Source organism: Pollicipes pollicipes, unplaced genomic scaffold (genome assembly GCF_011947565.3).
Source record: "Pollicipes pollicipes isolate AB1234 unplaced genomic scaffold, Ppol_2.1 Scaffold_7262;HRSCAF=8765_pilon_pilon_pilon, whole genome shotgun sequence".
Lineage (NCBI taxonomy): Eukaryota > Metazoa > Arthropoda > Thecostraca > Pollicipedomorpha > Pollicipedidae > Pollicipes > Pollicipes pollicipes.
Genome location: NW_023597055.1, coordinates 11,840,947 through 11,862,985, shown reverse-complemented (window position 1 = coordinate 11,862,985; position 22,039 = coordinate 11,840,947). Strand labels below are relative to the sequence as shown.

Sequence of the window (22,039 nt, the reverse complement as noted above, 5' to 3'; positions counted from 1 at the left end):
CCTTCTAATGCTACACCCTTGCAGACCCCTCTTGACCCTCATACACATAGGCTGTGACGAGCTAACATTACTCATTTCGAACAGATGGATTGAATGTCGGGAAAAGATGCAGCGAAAGGTAGGATGTGCCCCGAAAAGGTGCAATTTTTAAGGCATACTGTGCGCTGAGTATTTCGCGTCGGAATGACAGTGACGGTTTGTTCGCTATAACCAAGAGGCTGAAGATGGGACTGGATCTAACTGTCCCAGTGGCAGTGCGTATTGCACCATGGTGGACTGCATCAAGCATGCGTTTGACTGAAACAACGGCCGATTCGAAGGCCTGGCTGCCAAATTTTAGCTTTAATCGGAACGGCGTCCCGCAGAGAAGTGGTGCACACAGTGCTAGTTCTGGTTCAAATGTGGTCGAAACCTTAATTCCTGGCATTTTGGAAACCGTCCGCCTCTGTTATTTTCCATCGCCGTTTTGATCAGATCATGTAAAATCCCCTCCTCCGAAACTCATATGAGCCCCTTAGTATTTGCTTCGCATGTGTAGGAGGCCGAAACTTGTTCATCGGCATACCACGCCTCCGTTCCGCCATAAATTGACAAGATGTTTATCGCACATTCTTGGGCAGTACATATAAAAAGACCAAAATATCTTGATCTCGAAAGAATCGCTAGATTGCACCCTATCGATTAATTGGATTGAATGTTTTCCAGGTGGTATCTTAAGTGGAAATTATACGTTGTTTTGGAACACCTGCATGATACCAGAACTTTTATCGACATTTAATAGGTATGGAGAATACGAGAAAATGGCTGTCACTGCCCACTTTAAACTGTGTTCTCAGCACTTTGTGGGTCAGTAACAATTTCCAACAATCATTATGGCGGCAGAAGAGGCCCAAAAAGTCATAAAGGCTTTAGTAGGCCTGCGTCCCGCCGGTCGGCCGGTCCGTCCACCGAGCTGCGCTGCGACTGGCCGGCCGCAATACAGCGCTCGCCTGGGCTGACCGAAGAAATGGGCTGAGAGTTGACGCCCTCTGGGAGGGTTAAGTGCTTGGTCACGTTACACGCTCATTGTCGCTCATTGTTTTCGGCTCAGTGAGTGAGGCTGACGGTCGTTTCTCCGACTGTCGAGTGCGCAACATGTGAGGTACTAGTGAGGTAGTCTTCTTTGACACAGTAGTGCAAGGAGGCCTTCTGTTAAAGAGAGAGAAAAACGGCAAGCCGCGTTAAGCTGGCGGACGAATGTGAGGAAGAGTTGCATCACGCCTTATCTAATTTTGTTCGAGCCTCGCAAGACAAGGGGAACAATTACGGGCGTTGCAAGAGCAGGATGCTGGCTGAAAGGGTGCCGTTTAGTACGGGTGACATTGTGGCACTGAAACACGGGAATCAGGACACCCCCGGCGCAGCTGGTGACGGACGGGCGCCCGACAGCGCCCCATACCGAGCTGAGCGAAAGAACCAAGCGACGGACCTCAGAACATCTATCACAGGACCACATTCCTCGAAAGCTCGTGAATGTGGCTAAATGGAGGGCACGTGTTGGAGGAACAGCGGATCCGTCCCATGTCCGGCAAGAAACTATGGCATCGCCCGGCAGGCCAAAAACGATACGGAGATACCAAAAAAGATTATCAGCCCACCGTCCACCAGTCGCATGCGCGCCACCTGACAAAGCCTCGGCTAGGCGTGGTCAGTGACTTGACTGTGCATGGGTTCAAAGTGGTGCGGAACACAGCTCATGACGTATCAAGACAACATATTTCCCCGCGTACAGCAAAGCGCAGTCAGCGAAACACGACGTTTGCCCACCGGCCGCCACAATGACTGTCAGTGACACCAGTGCTTAAGTGACCGCAAGCACTCTTCGGCCGTACTTTTCGCCGTCTGGTGGAAGCGCAGACATCCTGGCAACGTTAAACCGACTGATAGACCAGCCTGGACCCAGCACACAGACCAAACGTGGTGTTCCCAAAGTCAAGTGCGCATTCGATGGTGCCACCTCCCAATCAGTGTACAAGCAGGCAGTCAGTGAAAATGATGTAGGAATGGCGAAAGAAAGCCTGTTTTGTATGATGATACCTTTGAGACTCCGTCCACAACCTCATGCTCAGATGGAAGTGACCCGTCATTAACTAGGCCTTGCAGACCTCTGTGCGTCAAATACATCCGCGATACTGCAGATATATCGCGAGAAGAGAGTACACGGATCGAAGCTGCGATCAGCCGACTGAAGCCGACGACCTCGACCCCTCCGGGTGGCATCCGTGTGGAACATCAACACAAGCTTTGTTTCCCGATGGTGGACGGAAGTCATCACTGCTCTAACGGCCACCAAAAGCAGTGCGTGCTGCAGTGTTCGGAGCAAGACCGAAGCAGATGAATGACCTGACCGCCTTATCAGCTCGCCCCTCACGCAAGGAGACACACAAATTTGGTCTCCCGACGACGTGCGCTTGGATTCGTATTGTCAGTGAGCTAGAATCGCTTTCGAACTAGGGTGGGAGTGAACAATCTAATCGCAAAAAAGACCGTACGGAAGTGAAAAATTCAGTGAGCTAGAACTGAGCTAGAACCACTTTTGAATTACGGTGGGAGTGAAAAATTTAACCGCAAAAAGACCGCATGGGAGTGAAAAACTCAATTCACAGAAGCTGGAACTCATGAGTCCATGAGAGATGCTCCAGCAAACAAAGACATACATTTCAAGTTGGCGTGGACGTAACAATGTAAAAACTGAACTAGAATCGCTTTTGAACTAGGGTGGGCGTGAAAAATTCCATCGCAAAAAATCGTGCGGGGGTGAAAAATGGCAGCCACGCGCCGCCAAACGCATCACGACGGCATGACTTCAAATGCATCCCTTATTTTTGCAACGATCCATGGTGTGCAACATCTGGCACCGAGGTTCGCGCAGTTCCTCCCGGCCCCATCTTGCTCTCACATGTCCGGCCACGCCACACACATTAGTCAGCAAGGACCAACGCGGGACTGGCGGAGCGCCATGGAGGAGGGGCGCCCCAAGGCGACCGGCTGCTGCTCCATCAATATGGCTCCACAGCGGACTTGGATCAGCGAGGTGAGCAGATCTCAGGCCAGCTCTTCAACCTGGTCACGCCGGCGATGGCTGCGTGCGAGTGGAAAACTGGCACATTTCCGCTTTGCTTGTATGCACACAACTCGTGATCAGTATCTGCCTCCGATCCTCCTCCACGTCGGTTCCCCTGTCACGCTAAACTTTGGTTATGCAAACGGACGGGATCCATTTAATAATTGTTTTAGACCCCAGCTAGATGCCCGAGGCCTGTTCACCCCATATGCTTGCAGCCGTTGGACCGATACCAAAAGCACAGCAGCTTCAAATACCACAGGCGTCAAAACGACCACATTCGACACTGTTTCAGGTTGTTCGCTTTACACTGCGTCAGGTCAAGGTTGGTTCACAACCAAGTACTATTCTCGTTACACAAGACGATACATACACATGGGCATACGCTGAATTCGTGACACTTTCCACAGCGCGGCGTTGTACATCCCATCACAGGCCACCAACTCTGAGCAGGGGTGGCCGCCCCTCCGCCCAGGCCACCTGCTGTCCACGCCCATCACCGCCACTGGGGCCAGGCCGCGCCCCTCGCGTACGTCACCGGTCACCGAGCCGCCACTTTCAGCGTGCTCTTCCTTAGCGCGAAACAGCGCGGTCAGACGCCGCGCGACCGCCGGATAGAGGTCATCGACCTCGGGTCACACCTGACGGGGTCGGTGACCTCTGTGTTCGGACGCAGAACGGTGCCTTCGACCTTGTGACGACCTCTATGCCGAGGCTGGCCGGGGTCAGCGGAGCATGCAGCTTAGATGGCATGGTGACCTCCAGGTGACCTGGGGTCACCACAGAAAGACGACGACGATCGCCACCAAGAGCGCAAAAATCACCACCCAGTACCCTGGAACAGGCACGGCCCACCAATCAACCCATCAGATGTCATCGGCGTCGTACGGCAGTCCAAAGTTACACTTGCACAAAACATCAAACCTTTCCTACCAATCACAGCATACAAAAACTTGGTCAATGACAGTGAAATTGTTCTGGCATTCATTTCCATCACTCGAGGCATCCAGCGCAAGACACATTGTGGAGAAGCACAGACGGCACCGACAGCGCCGCTTTCTCGACGTCCGTTAGCGCAGAAAACGCGTCCAGGAGTCCGTTGCGCGCAATGCGCAAGAGTCCGTTTGGTGCCGTTTCGCAGCGACTGTCGCCGCGCCCACCACGTGCTCCCTTCACATGGACGACAGCGCCGATCGCGCTCGCATTCAGGGTTCAAGCTCACAGCTGACTGCGTAAACCAGGAAAACAGCCTAGCAGGTCGGCGGGTCCCACGGCGGGGGCGCTGCAGCCGGCGCTCATGGAGGCCACCGCTTCACTTCCGGAGCGGCTCAGCTCACACAACGGGGTCCATGTCGCTGAGCACAGGCGCTGACGGCACGCCAGCAGACCCAGCAGCGGATTCCACGGACCCCCTCCCCCCACCCCACACGCACCAGGGTCCACGTAGCTGAGGACGGGCAGTGACGGCGCGTCAGCAGACCCGGCGGCGGGTCCCACAGACCCCCCCCCCCCCCAATAACGAAGCACGTGACACCGATGGACCCCCACTCCTCAGACGCAATGCACAGTGAGCAGTTTGGATCGCAACACACCACGACATTCCGCGCAGACATCTGCACACAGCCTGCACACGACATGGCACCGAATACTGCGTCATCAAGAGAGCCACGCACGTCTGAGGACGGGGGCGCCACTACGTGTCACACTGCAGAGCCAGTGGGACTTACAGCAGGTGCGGGAGGCCTTGCGGTCGACCATGCGGACCTGCTGCGTCTGCTGCACCATGCGGCCGGCGCTCCGGTCCGCCATGTCCGAGATGTTATCGATCAGCGCTGCGGACAGCGGCACGCTCGTCCACAACACGCATCCGCCCGGCCTCGCCGGCTCACGACGAATGTGAGGATAAACTATTCCGAATGATAGCATAAATATACAAGACAACACCGTCAAGCTCACGTAAGTCGGGATGCGAAGAAGTAATCCTCAGCCGGGTACGAATCGGCCACACGCACGCAACAATCATTCCATCGGCGTTAATGCTTCATTTCATCCCATCTGTGAAATTACGAGGATCCTTGCATGTGCGCTGAACCCCCCCATAGGCCATAGACCATGTCAGCCTAGAGTGCGACAAATCGACAAACACAGTCCATCAGCCTCACGCTTCGAAAGACCAAACCAGCAGGGACACTGGCGGGGAGTCGGGCGGTGAGGGAACGGGTCGGGCCCGGCCGTCCTCTGCTGGCGACACCACATACCGCTTTGCTCCTCGATCTCGGCACCGATAGCGCCGGCCATGTCCCGCTGGCGCGAGATGACCGACGCCAGCACCTCCAGACCCTCGTCCTGCTCTGTGGAAGCCACTGACGCAATTAGATTCGCGAAGTGCTCACAGCCTCCCCACAGTCCCCAAACATTGCCAAGCTGAAGAGCACCTCTCTGGTCTTCCATTCCATCTCCTGGTTCTCCATCAACTATGCCCAGGGATGGAACTTTGTATCTTTCAGGAGAGGTGGGGGGAGGGGATATGCCAACTCAATATTTATCTCCACTCCCTAACTCCCCCCCCCCCCCCCCCCCTTATGACAGGCCAGTCTGCCCCAAGTCTACCAAAGTCAGACAGCTAAACTTAAACAAACTTACATTGAACACCATATTATTCTTGCACACCACACATGGCCATGCATTTCCAGAAAGGTGGTTACATCCTCTTGTCTTGTTTTGTTTTGGAAGCTTCAACCCATCCTGGCAACCTACCCCTGACGAGCTGGCGCTGCTGCTGCCGGAGGTCACCGGTGGGTGGCACCACAGACGGTGGCACATCGTCACCACCCCAGCCTGTGGTGCCCAGGTCAGCCAGGCCACCTGGTGCCCCTGGCCGCGCCATCACCGCAGGGGCAACTGCTCAATGTCCCGATGTGCTGGGTACCTAGAATGAAAATGGCATGGGATGTCATGGCTGACCAGATTACACAGCATGGGGGGCTAAGGCAAAAGTGATGAGAGTTGCATGATGTGAACCACCCAAAGAAATGACTTGAATGGGTTGACACAAACTGGAGCATAAATTTGAATGGCTGTGAGGAGGCAGTTAGTAAGCATGGAATGAAGTTGGTGTGGGCACCAGTTTGTATAAGTTCAAATATTTCATTTTATTAGGCTTTTAAAATGGAGTTAACATAAAGCACCTGTTGTGCCTCGGGGATTTAGCATGGTTTGAAAATCACTATGAATAGCCTGTTCAGTATCTTTGGAACCTTTGATTAGTACCTATCATTGAGCAACATTGCCAAACCTTCCACCATTCTTGTGTTTAAGAGAATGCAAGGCAAGGCAGCCTTCTACCCTTATTTGGCCTGTCATTCTGATCTGGGGAGTTGATAATCACACAATATAATACTTGATGAGGATGGTGAAGTCATTGGTGTCATTAATGACTAAGTCATCAGATGATTATACTGTGCATATATGATGCTACATTTTCATATTGTGTCCTTGCTGCTGCTCTTAATTTTTTAAAAAACAAGCTTTACAGGAGCAAAAAAGAGCAGCTTAAATGGTAACTGGTCTTGGAAATTTGCCTTTCATTTCATATGATTTTGCCACAATCCTGACGGCCAAGAAAAGCCTCAATGGACTTTGTTCAAGGTGAATGGAAGAAATATATGTGCAACCTAAGACTTCAAGTATTATATTTTACTTAATCTACACAAACTATTCAGTGATAGAAATAAAACCTACAGGTGAAATTGATACAGGTATTTACTTATGATGCTTTTCAGTCAACATCCACATTGGTATCTGATGCTGCAATATTTAATAGTTCAACTGCCATTTTAAGACATGAAACACCATAATCATAGAACAGATACACTTTTGGGATGATATCACCTCACCTCCAAAATACCGTTCACACACGATGGCCGAACCTGGTCATACGGGCACTCTCCAATAAGTCATCGCCTACTTTCAAGGATCAAAAGCAACAGGTTCTCGTCCCTATCATGTTATTCTGCAGAAAACTGGACGATAAGCTAGCTAAATGATATTGCTTCGAACAATCGTCGTTTTTCTACCCTACATCCACCCAAATACCGTCATCACCCCACCATAGCACCATCTGTCCCGAACCTGCGTTCCCTCACCCCCAGTGTTGATACAAGTGCCGCGATGGATGCGTGTTGGAAGCGTTATGGAAGCGTGTTTTTTTCCTTATTTACATGATGTTGATGACGTAACGGGGATGTTAAGGAATTGCTGCGTTTTCAAAAAGGCATCATATAAAAATATTATCTTATGATAAAAGTGCCAAAAAAACCGATGTGATGTTGACGACTTCACTTGGTTTCAAAACAACTGCTGCGTTTTTCAAAAATGAACTGCTCGACGGAGATATAGATTCATGGAGCCATGTCAACGAATGATCATTCACGTTGCTGCTCAGACTATTCCTGATGTCCGTGAAAGCTTTGGTTGGCCGTCACAGATTTGCCAAAATGCATGCCAAACGCCCAAACACGCGTATAGTGAGGTGAGATGCGCTCTCATAAGCATAATTGTACGCTGAAGGAAAAGTCTGAATCGGACGGGGCCGATCTAGCAATATCAGACGGGATCGAACTGCGGCTGGAAAAAAGGGGAGGCTGGCACAAGAGCAGCTGTGCTAACACGCCAATTTGTGCCAAAATGACAAAATGCCAAATGAGTGAAATATCTCGGTATGGAACCTTCAAACGTGGGATTTAGGGGTTAATTCCTGTCTGGCGCTATGGACTATGAACGTCCAGGTGCGTACTCTCTCTGAAGTGGGACTGGGCTGGCTGGTTCGCTTCAGTTTGGTTCGGCTCGAATGGGACCGGAAAGGAAGAAAACAAAGAATTTAAGGCCGGAACGGCTCTGAGCAGACTAAACCGGACCTGATCTGAACGGGCTGCACCAGTTTGGAGTGAACTGGAAGGGAACGCAGGATGCTGGACATGATGAAAAAGATAAAGGATGGACTAGAGCGGAACAGATGATATATATGACCGGGATGCGTTGAAATGGGCGTAAGCAAACTGGGCCGGACCACACCAGGATTGACTCCGGCAGACTGGACCTAACTGGACTGCGCTGGGATCTTACTAAAATTGAAACATCTGACAAAAGACCAGACCGAACCGGAATGAGAAATGGGCTGGGAGCAGGGAACAAACGTACCCGACTGGGATAGACTGCATTGGACTGAATTGGGCCGCGCTACAACCTAACGGGCGTTAGATGAATATAAAGGACTGCAAGATCCGGCATAGGATTAAAACGAGCCAGCAAAAACTAGAACGATATCGAGATGACAGGAGAGGACTGCACAGGCATACCTAGCTTCTGTTTTCTATTTAGTTCTGTCTAGTCGGAACCCCTTGGGAAGGGATCGTAAGGGTGCGGCAGTTACTGGATCGGCTCGGAGTGGACCAGGCTGCGATTGAGGGGACTGGACTCAGGCAGGTCTGACTGGACAGAGAAGAATCAGAAATTAAGTTATTTACCTCCAGTTGACGATTCAGGTGTATCACGGAGCGGGTCGTAACGGGAGAGACATGATGACCGATAGACGGATCATATAATACCAGACCATCAGAATGGCAAACCATGCAAACGAATCTAGGGACGAGGAGGCAAGAGGGAGCCGGCACTGAACTGAACTGAACTGAATGGGATAGAGTCTAGCAACGGAAATGAACGGATAGAGTTAGATCAATTTGGTCGGACTAGACGGATTGTACAGGAAAGGGGACATTGATATCAAATGGGTTGGACCGCATTTGACTAACCTGGACTGGAGAAGATAGCAAAGAACCGAAAAAAATCCGTTACGCATCAGCCGTGGATATTTGCTTGGCGGCGAGGGTGACACCGCGCTGTGGTCAAAGAATTAAAATCATGATTTGCACAAACGATAGCACTTTGCGCAATACAGAAAAATTTGCGCAATCAAGACAGGTTGGACATATTTTGCGTGGAAAGCGTCAGTTCAGTGCTTCCCCTCGCGTTTGTATCGTGCAACACGGTCCAAGATAATAAGTCCCATCACTATCACAAACAGGTCTTTTTTAAGATCAAGGGCACCGCACGTTGTGGAAGTGCCGTTTTAATCCCGGACAGATCCCATCGCACTACGTCTTTTGGGGTCGGATATCGTATAACGGCGGAGAACGGCTGAATATCGTGCAGCTATGTTTGCCACGCACGCAATCATTGTGTGATTCCGCGATGGAAAGCTTCGGGTATGCAGGGCGGGACATGTTACGGGCGTGGAACGTCCCTAATTTTCGATGCTCCGGCGTACCTAAGTTGCGTTCGCATTTCTCCGGTACTTGTGTACATTAACACACGCTCATGAGAGGGGCACTTTGATCATCGAAGGTTTTTTCCAGAAACATTTCCGGACGATTGGGTGAAGTCGCGCTAAACTTTGGAGAGCTGTAGGCAATTGAATAGCGCATCTTTTGCTACAAAATTTTTGTACCTCGTAAGGTTGCTCACCTATGGCAGGTGTGAAGGACGGACCGGGGTCATCTTGTTTTTTGATGATAAGCCTACTGTATGAGGCAGCTTCTGGTACTCATTTCGAGTTCATAACTAACGAGTTCCGTAACAGACATGTTCCATGAGCTTCTTAAAGGTTAAATTAGTTCACTGACCTAAAATGACTCAGATCGACATTTTGTATTTAGCAGCATACCGCCCAGCGCAATCCCTGACGTTTATTTAAGTGGTAACGTAAAACCAATCTACTTGTTTTTGGACATCTTGATCTGTTAATGGACAAAACAGGTCACTGACCTTAAACAAAACCAATGGTCTTTTGCTTAAAACAAGCATCTAAGTAAACGGCAGCTGCATGAGGTCTGGGAACACTTGGATCCCAACCTGAAGCGTGACATTGTTTGACCTTATTTGACCCCAAGGTCATGACCTGTGAACTTCAAAATTTTAACACAAGTGAGTCACATAGAGGCCAACCCACACTGTAAATGCATTGTCTCTAGCTCTTTGATATTCTAGTCCCTTACATTTACAGGTCTCTTAAACGCGGTATTTGCTCCCCATTTCACCAGCACAGTGCAACAACCTTTGGAGCCAAATAGTTCAGTAAATATATTTGTCCTGTATTAGAGACACAAATATAACCTGGCACTAAAGATTTATTCCGATGTTTCAAAATTTTACTTCGAAATTTTAGGCTACCTTAATTTCAGAGAACTGATTTAACTGAGCATTGGGACCAGGCCCCATATTGTGAAGGTTCGATATTGTTCGATTCAGTGATGATGATACAATTCGATATTGCGGGGTACGGCCCAACGTTGCGGGGGCCCACTCCAACACTGGAAGCCCGGCTCAATACTTTTTGGTGGGCAGGGCCCCATAAAGAGATTCAAAGTTCCAGCCCTGATTGAAAGTCCTTTCGAGACACACAAACACAAACAGAAAGACGTCTGGCGGTCAGGAGGCGAGTCGACCATCACCCGGAACATTGCGAGTTAGAGAGAGGACATGACATCAAGGAAAAGCTTACCACCAGACGGTCTGACTGGGCATTGAAGCCCGTCCACTCGGCCGGCGTTTCTGTGTTGTGGACTTCCGACAGTCATGTCGCCTTATACTGTTAACTGAACCTAGTGGCAGTGGACTGAATCTGTGACTCTTCAGCGCAAGTCTTTGTTGGGAGCTTTATGGGGCCCTCAGGCGGATCGGAGCGTGGGGCCCACACAGGTGAGCTGGCAGTTGAGCTTGCCGGCCGTCATCCTAGCTTTCCCGGGGCTCACCGCACTCGCTCCGCACACGGGTGGTGGCAGCGCCCCCTGGGACAGCTGGAGCAGCGCCTCTTGGAACAGCCGAAGCAGCACCACCTGGGACGAGGATCGGCAGTGCCGCAGGCAGGCAGGCAGGCCTTCTGTTATCAGGTGGTTTTGGCAACAACTAGCCCTGTTAGGTGCCTCCCGATCTGTGACTCTTCAGCGGAAGTCTTTGTCGGGAGCTGAGGCGCGTTCAGATTTGAAGGCCTCTTGCAGCGCAGCAGATGCATAGCCTGGTGGGTGAGTCGCAAAGGAGATACCTCATTATCGCCGTTCTGCTGCAATGCAATCTAAAAAACAAGACGTACTAAAAGCTAAGAGCCTACCTGGAGACAGCCAAAGAACATCCGACCCGAAGCATGATGAGCGTGAAAGCCTCTTCAAGCCTGCACTGCTGGTGCTTACGCTCCTGCGCGAAGGGCAGAACAACTTCCTCCTTCAGTAGCGCTGTCTGAAGAAAATGCCGCCGCATTTCTTCATGGCAGGTCACAACAATTATGCACGTTAATGAGCTAACATGTGAGACAGATGAAGCACCTTCCCCAGCGTGCCGGGGAGGAGCCATACGCGGGCGCGCACGCCTGGTGTGCAGGGGGAGCTAGGTGTACGTAGTGGTGATGACTATGAAGAGCATCAGAGGAATGTGACGGGTGCTGGTTGGTAGCACTGCCCTCAAGTTCGCTTTAGATGTCGTGACACTGCACGCCAAAGTTGTGGTGTGATATGATATGATTAGTTTGACATTTGACCTCTAATTTGGTGTTTAAGTTATATTTATTGTAGACCTCGTAGCCCAAAAATAAGTCCAGAAATGGACGCGTCGCCCACGATAACCCCCATTAAGAGAGATAACACGACCATCGATGTCATATAGATCAGAATAAAGCATTGGTTAAAATTCGACATGGCGGTGGTCGTCATCTTGAGTTCTGAGAAATACTCTATGTTACACAAATGGCAGCTAAGCTAGCCTGGGTTTCCTTATCATATCGAGCATATTTACGAGGAAGTTCCTGCAGTCAACATTGTACGGTCAACATTTTGGCATCTTAACTACATATCAAGACACCTCGATGAGGAGGATGCTCTGGTCGACCTCGCTGAAGGCCATTCCAAGGTTGATCATCGGCACTGACGATGTAAGACTATCATTACTGGTGACCAGATACGACGGCGGCGAACATGGCACCCTCAGTTGAGCGGCGAGGCCTATAGGCATACTGTGATGGATGCAGAAGCCTGTTGCATTCAAATAGTCCGTTAGCTCTGTGTTTGTTCCCTTTCCTATGACCTCAGACAGCACACTAGCGGTACAGCCTGGTCTCCTGGCATTTGAATTGGCACAGCGCAGGCGTGGCGCGTCCGGGTGTCTGGAGCTGTCTGGTTGTGAGGCGAGACACCTTTACTATACCGTCGCGGTTGCGGGATAGGTTCAAGAGGTTTTAAAAAAGCACCAACTGGCGACTGAAAAACACTCGTGCGCTGTCGGAAGTGCGACCTCCGCCATGCCCAACATGCGCGATGTACTCAAACGGTGAACACGCCGTGACAGCTCTAGCAACGTCACGGATCGGAACAGTGAGCCAGCGGCGCAGGTGGAAGACGGTCTGGGGTGCGTGCAGTCGGCGATGATTGCGTCCTCAGGCGGATCGGAGCGTGGGGCCCACACAGGTGAGCTGGCAGTTGAGCTTGCCGGCCGTCATCCTAGCTTGCCCGGGGCTCACCGCAGCCGCTCCGCACATGGACGGTGGCAGCGCCCCCTGGGACAGCTGGAGCAGTGCCCCTTGGGACAGCTGGAGCAGCACCACCTGGGACGAGGGTCGGCGGTGCCGCAGGCAGGCAGGCAAACGTTCCGTTATCAGGTGGCTTTGGGAACAACTAGCGCTGTAAGGTACCTCCCGATTCCATCCACTCCACTGGACGCTGGCTGAACATCCACTCCACCGGACACTGGCTGAACATCCACTCCACGGAACGCTGGCTGAACATCCACTCCACCGGACACTGGCTGGCCTCGGATGAGTAGCGGTGGGCGGGCCACGGTCCGGACACCGCGGGCCAAACGAGGTCAAAACTAAGCTGTCTTTTTGCTGGATAGGTTACTTTATAGATGATTTAAGATAACGTCATTTAGGATTGCGTCATTTAGGATTAGGTCATTTGGGATTACGTCATTTAGGATGCGACTAATTTCATGGACGTTTAGTCACATATGAACCTATTTTTTCAAACCTTTTTTTCCTGGCAGGCGACCGTCCTTTATGTGGTAGTTTTTGACACGCATTTTATTTTTTTATCTCACCGATGTCATTAAAAATCTCATCTTAACTTCTAGGAACCTACCATCTAGCATAATCCTTGACGTTTAGTTAGGTTCGAAGATCAAAAGGATCTGAAGTTCTCCCGTTGCCGTGAACTTCTGAAGGCTAAATAATGTGACCGATGGACCCGAAGCTCACAACGTGGTGACCTAAAAATTGGATTAACTGAATTCAGACATCGGCCTTCCTGTCTTGCCCATTTGGTGTTTCTACCTCTCTTCGTTGTTGAGACTCCAGGGGTCCAGTTGCCCCTACCCCACCCGAGCGCGTCGCGTTCAATCGGCCAACCGGGCGCGTGTTAATTGGATCCTGATGGTGCGATCAATAATGATCATGTGTAAATCCATCAATTGGTCAGTGATTGAGGACTATAATCACGTCTCGCTGCGTCATACCTACCCCATCTATGGTCGATGATCATATGTCAGAACAGGCCTCAGAGGTCGCTGATTGGGCCACCCGATCACGTGACCGCTGTTGTTGCGTTGCCGGGATGGTCGTGCTGGCAACAGAGTACTGCCATTGGGTCGGACCCTTTGCCGTTCTTGTTCCCGCCGCCGCCGCAGCCGTGATAGAACGTGTCACCCGCCGTCTATTTCACCTGACCGGTCAGTTCTCCGTATACGTGTGCTGCGTAAGAGTGTCTTGAAGCTTTTATATATTACCAGAAATGATCACCTTGGTTATAAGGATGTGACTGTTCCTACGACATATCTGTGAAAACTAATTGATAATCACGTAATTTGTTCAATGCATTATCGAGGAACATTGTTCACATAGATAAGACAGTAGTATTGGCCTTTTCCTCGGAAAAAAACAGGAGAATGGAAATATAGTTAGGTCGACATTTAGTCTTGGAGGCTTTTCTTTGATCGTTGTCGCAAGTTCGTTGCGAACTTGCGAACAATCTTCGCATAACACTCTGGTACGATACATAGTCGCTCAAGAAGCCCATAGCTAGGAAAGCATCTCTTTCATCACTGGAACGAAAGGATAGGCAACGCCAAACTCGAAATCAGTGTCGGCATTGTGCATTCGGACCGTCTCACACCGCCGATCTTCAAAAGAGCGTCCCATGTTTGAGGCATAGTTAAAAACTATACTCCGGCAAAGCCTCAGCTTTATTTACATGTAATAGCAGCACTTGGTAGTGCCACTGTAGCACCATGAATGTGTAATAAGATGTCAGTTTTGAGCCCAAATTACGCTTTCAACGCTTTGTAGAAGCACTACACTTCTTCCCTTGTTGGCAACCCCAGAATGCATCCCGTGTCTGCGGCAACTGCAGTTAACGCAACTGCCGTCAGCTGAGAACGGCAAAATCTGCAGAGAGCCGTTGTCGACCGTTACGGGCTAGACCACTTTCACACCACTTTTGAGCTGTTTTAACGCGCACGTTGTGAGCTTAAAGAGAGTTTGCGACCTTTGTTGTACTTTTCACTTATTGTTTTATCCAACACGTTCAATTTCATCCGCAATATCAGTCTCGAAATCCTGCTGAACAGCTCAGAATTTTTATTTCAAATGGGCGCTCTGGCGGGATAAACATCATGGGACTGCCTGCTGACCGATACGAAAGTAATGCTCTTCATGTGTTTTGCTGTTTCTAACGATTGTGTTTATAACTTATTAAACACGATCGTTGGAAATAGCAAATATGATATTCGCGATACACTAGTTCATCAAAATGTTTGTTGTATCACAAATGCTGAGAGAGCTTCGTAGCGTTTTAGTTACGGAAACAATATATACAAACATGAACCTATTGCCGTGCGAATTCAACGAAACTTAATGCTATACATTTTATTTCTCCCCCGGAGAGCATACTTTTGAAACATGCTCCAGAGGTGGAGCTCTCCCATTAAAAGTGGTACATCTGCTGGTATGAATGACGTCAATGCAAATAGAGGTCGCGATTTGCACATCAGGCGTCCAGTTAACGAGAAGCGAATTGTTTGGTTTAAGTTTGAACCAATGCGTCGGTAGGGGCCATGTAATACTTCGTTTTCCAAAACCAAAGTGCGCATTGAAAAATGGATGTCTTAAATGCTGAAGGGGAGAAATCAGAGCCATACTCCACGTTTCGTTGAAACTGCGGGATGATAGCCTCATGTTTGCATAAATTTCTTTCTCTAAAGTAGTGTTGAAGCTTTCGTAGCATTTGTTACACGAACATTTTTTGGTAAATTAATGTGTTGTAAACATTAGGGAGCACACAAGTCGGAGAAGGTAAACAAATTATGCTCTGTTTATCGTAGGAAGGTACGGAATTAAAGCTGGTTAATTAATGCGTCACGAGCATCACGCTGAAGTGTTTGCAAACTCAACAAAATTGGTCGGAAGGCCTGCAGGACAGCACTGCGGATCGTTCGAAGCCATAGCAGTCTTGAATGTTTGCATTGCTTGCAGCAACTTCATGTTCATATGGTTGGTCAAAATACACACACACACACACACACACACACACACACACACACACACACACACACACACACACACACACACACACACACACACACACACACACCACACACACACACACACACACACACACACACACACACACACACACACACACACACACACACACACACACACACACACACACACACACACATACGCATATATATATATATATATATATATATATATATATTGGAATGTTTTGGCAGAATTATTTCTTTGATACCTGTTTGATTAAAAATAGCTGCTGACTCAGCATTGACGAGCTTTTTGATGCATCGTTCTAGTTTCCGGGCCTTTGACTTGGCGTCATCGCTTAGATTAAAGATGGTTCACACAAATTTACTCATATGTTCATCACTCCTTCCATTCCAAGGTTTCGAGATCTTATCTCATCGTCGGAGAAGACTAAATTGCACAAGAAATAAGTTTTGAGTTTCAAAGGATGAAAAATTGTGCACTTCTGTTGGAAAACATCTTTTGGTACGGAGAACATAAATGAAGCATAACTAATAGAAGCAAGACGGAATCCTATTTTCATTTTCATATAATAAGAAACACTCATAACAATCACAACCACTCATAACAATCACAATCACTCATAACAATCACAATCGCTCATAACAATCACAATCACTCATAGCAATCACAATCACTCATAACAATCACAATCACTCATAACAATCACAATCACTCATAACAATCACAATCACTCATAACAATCACAATCACTCATAACAATCACAATCACTCATAACAATCACAAGCAATCACAAAGACACAATGGAAACACTATTGTCACAATCACATCAGAAGTGCTCACCGCCCACCACCTAGTAGTTCAAGAGTTCTGCAAGAATTTGTCTGTCTGTTTAAGGCCGGAGAGAGATCGTTAATGAATATGCTTTCCCAAATTTGAAGGCGTCTTCTGTCACTGCACGTCCGTAAAATGTCAGTGTTGTCTGCCAGTTGTTGTCGTGTCAATGTCATGTCGTGTTCCTGTCGCATGTGGTCCAGAGGTGCCCCGTCACGTAAGTGCACTGTCAGACGTCGTGAGAGTGTCGTTGTGGTCACACCAATGTAGTGTATGGGACGAAGTTTGCAGCCTTCCATGTTGCATTGGAATTGATACACTACATTGGAGCATTTTAGTTTGTCGGGTTTGTCTGGGCTGTTTCTCATAAGAAGGCTCGATATTTTCCTATTACAATAGTAAATGGCAATGTTTATTTTGTGGTCGTTTTTGCCTTTAACATGTCGAGAGATGATTTCCCGTAAAGCTTTTTCGTCCTGTTTGTGGGCAGGTGTCATTTGATTTTGATAATACGGTTTGACGGTCGGCTGGATGTCTTACCTTGGTTTGCTGTCAAAGTGTCTTGTCATATGTCGTTGTGTCTCATTTTCAACGTCAGAATTTGAAAAATCGTTGTTCACCAAGATCTGTCTGATTCGTATCAATTCTGAATGTAGTCCTGCCCAATCAGAGCAGTGCTTAAATGCTCGCCTAATGAAGGACCTTATGACGCTAGTTTTGTAGCGTCGAGGACACTCACTGTCAGCATTTAAGCACCGTCCGTTGTTAGTCTGTTTTCGGTATACAGTCGTTTTAAATTGTTGTCCCAGTCCATCGACAGCCACGTCAAGAAAGGGTATTACGTTTTGCACACCTAGCTCTGTTGTGAATTTTAAGCCAGACCGTTCTTCAAAGGTGTTTTTGGGATGTCCTAGTTGGTCAATGTCCCTAACTTCTACAAAGATATCGTCTACGTAGCGGCAGTAAATGTCCGGTCTTATGTCGTCATTTTGTAGTATGTCGGCTTCTACGTGTCCCATAAAGAAATTAGCGAATAGAGGTCCTAGAGGTGAGTCCATCGTAACAGCCACAATTTGGCAACACATCCGGCCATCAGGCCCGCGGAAAGGAACTTCCAACGTACAGGCTTTTAGTAATTGTTCAAGAAGGCGCCTTGACATTTTGAGAGGAGGAATTTCAGGATGATTGTAGACGCGGTCAAGGATGATGGATATGGTTCTTTCGATGGGCACGTTTGTAAATAGATTTTCAACATCTAGAGAGGCTGTTAGGCCCTTAGGTTGACGAGATCGCACTATATCAATAAACTCATCCGTTGATGACAAGCTGTAAGATATGGGAAGATATGGGGACAGAAGACCATTAAGACGTTTTGCAATTCTGCAGGTTGGTGAAGGGATCTGTGAACTACATTCTACATTCAGGACTACATTCAGAATTTATACGAATCAGACAGATCTTGGTGAACAACGGTTTTTCAAATTCTGATGTTGAAAACGAGACACAACGACATGTGACAAGACACTTTGACGGCAAACCAAGGTAAGACATCCAGCCGACCGTCAAACTGTATTATTAAAGTCAAATGACACCTGCCCACAAACAGGACGAAAAAGCTTTACCGGTGATCGTTTCTCGACATGTTAAAGGCAAAAACGACCACAAAATAGGCATTGTCATTTACTATTGTAATAAGAAAAAAACGAACTTTCTTATGAGAAACAGCCCAGACAAACGCGACAAACTAAAATGCACCAATGTAGTGTATCAATTCCAATGCAACATGGAAGGCTGCAAACTTCGTCCCATACACTACATTAGTGTGACCACAACGACACTCTCACGACGTCTGACAGTGCACTTACGTGACGGGGCACCTCTGGACCACATGCGACAGGAACACGACATGACATTGACACGACAACAACTGGCAGACAACACTGACATATTACGGACGTGCAGCGACAGAAGACGCCTTCAAATTTGGGAAAGCATATTCATTAACGATCTCTCTCCGGCCTCAAACAGACAGACAAATTCTTGCAGAACTCTTGAACTACTAGGTGGTGGGTGGTGAGCACTTTTGATGTGATTGTGACAATAGTGTTTCCATTGCGTCTTTTTGATGTTCCCATAATGGGTGTTTCTTACATGTATGAAAATGAAAATAGGATTCCGTCTTACTTCAATTAGCTATGCTTCATTTATGTTCTCCGTACCAAAGATGTTTTCCAACAGCAGCGCACAATTTTTCATCCTTTAAAACTCAAAACTTATTTCTTGTGCAATTTAGTCTTCTCCGACGATGAGATAAGGTCTCGAAACGTTAGAATGGAAGGAGTGATGAATATATGAGTAATTTTGTGCGAACCATCTTTAATCTAAGCGATGATGGTGATAAGCCAAGTCAAAGGCCCGGAAACTAGAACGATGCATCAAAAAGCTCGTCAACGCTGTGTCAGCAGTTGTTTTTAATCAAACATGTATATATATATATATATATATATATATATATATATATATATATATATATGTATATATATATATTTGGCACAGGGGTTATTTTCGTTGGCAATTATTTTTGCGTTCTAATTCATTACCTACCTTTGAAGCAAGTTATGCTATACTTTCATTCGGTAATTGCTCCAAACTGGTGCTGTTTCATGAAAACCATGGGAAAATCCCAAACACAGAAAATTAATTCGCTCAGTTTCATTGAAGGTATTCAACAAAACGCTGAACATTCAGCTGCAGATATATGTACAATGCATCCAGCTCAAACACCCCACACGTAATTACATGCCACATCCACGTAAACGCTACGAAGTCAGTTGAAAAGAACGAAACGGAAACACTTTTCATGATCGATGTGTCATACTGTTCTCATTCATCGTTGTCGCTACCGGGGTCGGCGCCGGAGTCGCTGCTATCATCGGTACGACAACCGGTGGGAGATCTTCTAGCAGCCCGTCATTCGTCCAGTGCTGCCGCTCCAGCCTTTTGACGTGCTCACAGCACTCACTCCAGTCCTCTGGAGAGACAGCTGCGACACCTGCCTCCACCAGCCGTTCCACGTCCTCCATCCGTCCCGTCAAGTTCCCCCGTCTTATCACGCGCTTCATCTGTGCCCACACTAACTCTATTGGGTTCAAGTCCCAGTGATACGGCGGCAGGCGAACGATCCGATAACCATGATCTCTAACAATGTTGTCCAGAAAATATTCCTTCTTCCGGTTCTGGGACTTGACTAGTTCCAGCAGTTCCATCTTCCGCATGTCTTCGTCGATGGTCACACTTGCCTGCTGCAATCACTCCTGGATTTCCGCTTTACGCCAGCTACAAGTTGGCACTTTTTGGCACAAACGGGAATGATATGAGGCATTATCTATGATGATCACAGAGTGCTCTGGCACGTTCGGAAGCAGGCACTCGGTGAACCACTTCTCGTAGCAGTCGGCGTTCATCGACGTATGGTAGTCGGCGTTCTTGCCATCGGTGCTGAGGTGGAGAAGTGCGCCCGGTATAAATCCTTATGAAGAGTCGGCATGGACTATGATAACACGTTTTCCTTTTCCAATGGCGTTCCTTCCGTCCGTTGATTTGACTACTGTCCAGCCACGCCAAGTCCTCCATATCGTACTGATTATACCATGTCTCGTCGGTAAAAATTATTTTGCTATCGGGAACTTCTCTACGCAGCCTCCCCATCTCCCGCAAGAACTGGCATCTCGTTGCTGCAGTATGAGGTTCCTCGATCAGGATCTTGCGCTTGTCTATCCTTCGGTACTTAAATCCGTTCGCGAGTATGTCTTTTCTTGCGTTGGATCTAGACATGGTGACGCCGAGCTGTTCGTGAAGAGCATCCGTGATGGTATCCAGAGTAACATGTTTTCCGTCGATGTACATTTGGTGTACCATTCTCCTCATCACGCAAGCATCGAACGGATCTAGATCCACCCTTGGTCTTGCTGCAGCTGGTCGGGATCGGCTTGGCGACTTCAGTCTGGCACCATTCTGGGCTTCACGTTGTATGCGGTAGACTGTAGTCTTCCCAACGCCCGTCACAGCTGCTGTTCTTAACAATGGACTCTCCCGGACGGCGTCGTCGTCTCCCGCCTTCAACTTCATGTCCCGGTCTTCGACAAAATGTTGATGCACATTATAAACAATTTCCCTACTTTGTGCCCCAAGAACCCTTCCAGACGCTAGACTAGATTTTTCATTCATTGGTAAGTAGGTACTAAAACATATAAAAGATATAAAAAGACAATGAAATATACAAGTAAAACAATATAACAACTTTTCACTGCGTAAAATATTACCGCAACACCAAAGTGATGCCGGTCATGATGCCGGTAATTTGTGGGCTACAGCACACTCGAATAATGACCCACGCGCAAAAAACCGTGCAAAATCGTTGACAGTGCTTTAATTCCGTTCTTTCTTACGATAAACAGAGCATAGATGCACTACTTTTATCATGGTGAGCAGGAGTTGCAATGAAATTTTTCCCCACGGGCAGCTACTTCAAATTAAAATGTTGTGCTATTCAGAGGAATTTCAAGAAAACTGGCGTTTCCATTTTCCAAATCCAAATCCAAATCCAAAAATCCAAAGCGAACCGCCCGTCTGATCAAACATCAGACGAAAAGCACCAAAGGTTGGCCTCTCCCCTTAAGATTGATAACTTTTCTAATGAAAAAGTGAGAAAGGGTCACATAAAGGAAATGCTCCACATTTGAAGATATTGTAGCAAGCTTCAGACATGATGCAATATGCTCACTTATAACTAATGATGCACTTTTAAGTTGGAAAGGCTGTTCTAGACAGTATCATTTTTCTGTTTAGTAACTATGCCGCTCAATTCGTCATTGTATCATGACGGCATCGCAACTCGCCTTAGCCTTGGGACGTCGCATGCCAATGGAATGACAGGATTTGAATGACGCTTTTATGGTATCATGGGTGCTTGGGCTATCTTGAAAAAGTCTCCCCAGAATAGTCTGCACATCTTTTCGGGCATCTAGCTCAGCGGCTAGGTTTAGGTCTTAAGAAGGGCAGGGTTGTGAACTGCACATAATGATCTTGGAGATGGCTGTTGCAGCTCAAAATCCTATACAAATGTGGAACACTCCCTTAAAAATCCCCTTATCTGCTACCCAGAAGCCCAAAGTGACGACAAATTGTGAATAATAATATTTATGCTGAAACCTTCATGCCTCCGGGTGGAAAGACAATACTCTAAAGACTTCATAATCCCATCCGTATTCCGTCAATAGTTGGGACAATTTTCGACTCACTCCGAAACCTTAAGGACCCGTTAGGCAAGAGGCCATGTGGTTCTGATGTTACCGGATTTTAATTTCGCTTGGATGATTTTGCTCAGATATATTTGCCAAGAGATTTCTACGTTGCGGTAGGCCGCTACCGTTACGGAGCCGGTGTCGTTCGGGCTTCGGAGGTGGGTGCCGTTTTTTTCAGAGCCGCATGGATCGGGCTT

The 22,039-nt window shown here is 48.0% G+C and overlaps 1 protein-coding gene across 1 annotated transcript; it reads right to left on the bottom strand.

The window, feature by feature from the left end:
* Nucleotides 1–3,028: 3,028 nt before the first annotated feature.
* On the bottom strand, nt 3,029–7,204 carry LOC119114160 (syntaxin-8-like). Its single transcript, XM_037238369.1, has 5 exons — nt 7,000–7,204; nt 5,861–6,032; nt 5,362–5,454; nt 4,831–4,935; nt 3,029–3,938 (listed from the first exon to the last, which is right to left on the bottom strand). The coding sequence occupies exons 2-5, from the start codon at nt 5,988–5,990 to the stop codon at nt 3,880–3,882; spliced, it is 387 nt and encodes a 128-aa protein (XP_037094264.1). The 5' UTR covers nt 5,991–6,032; nt 7,000–7,204; the 3' UTR covers nt 3,029–3,879.
* Between the last annotated feature and the right edge of the window lie 14,835 nt (nt 7,205–22,039).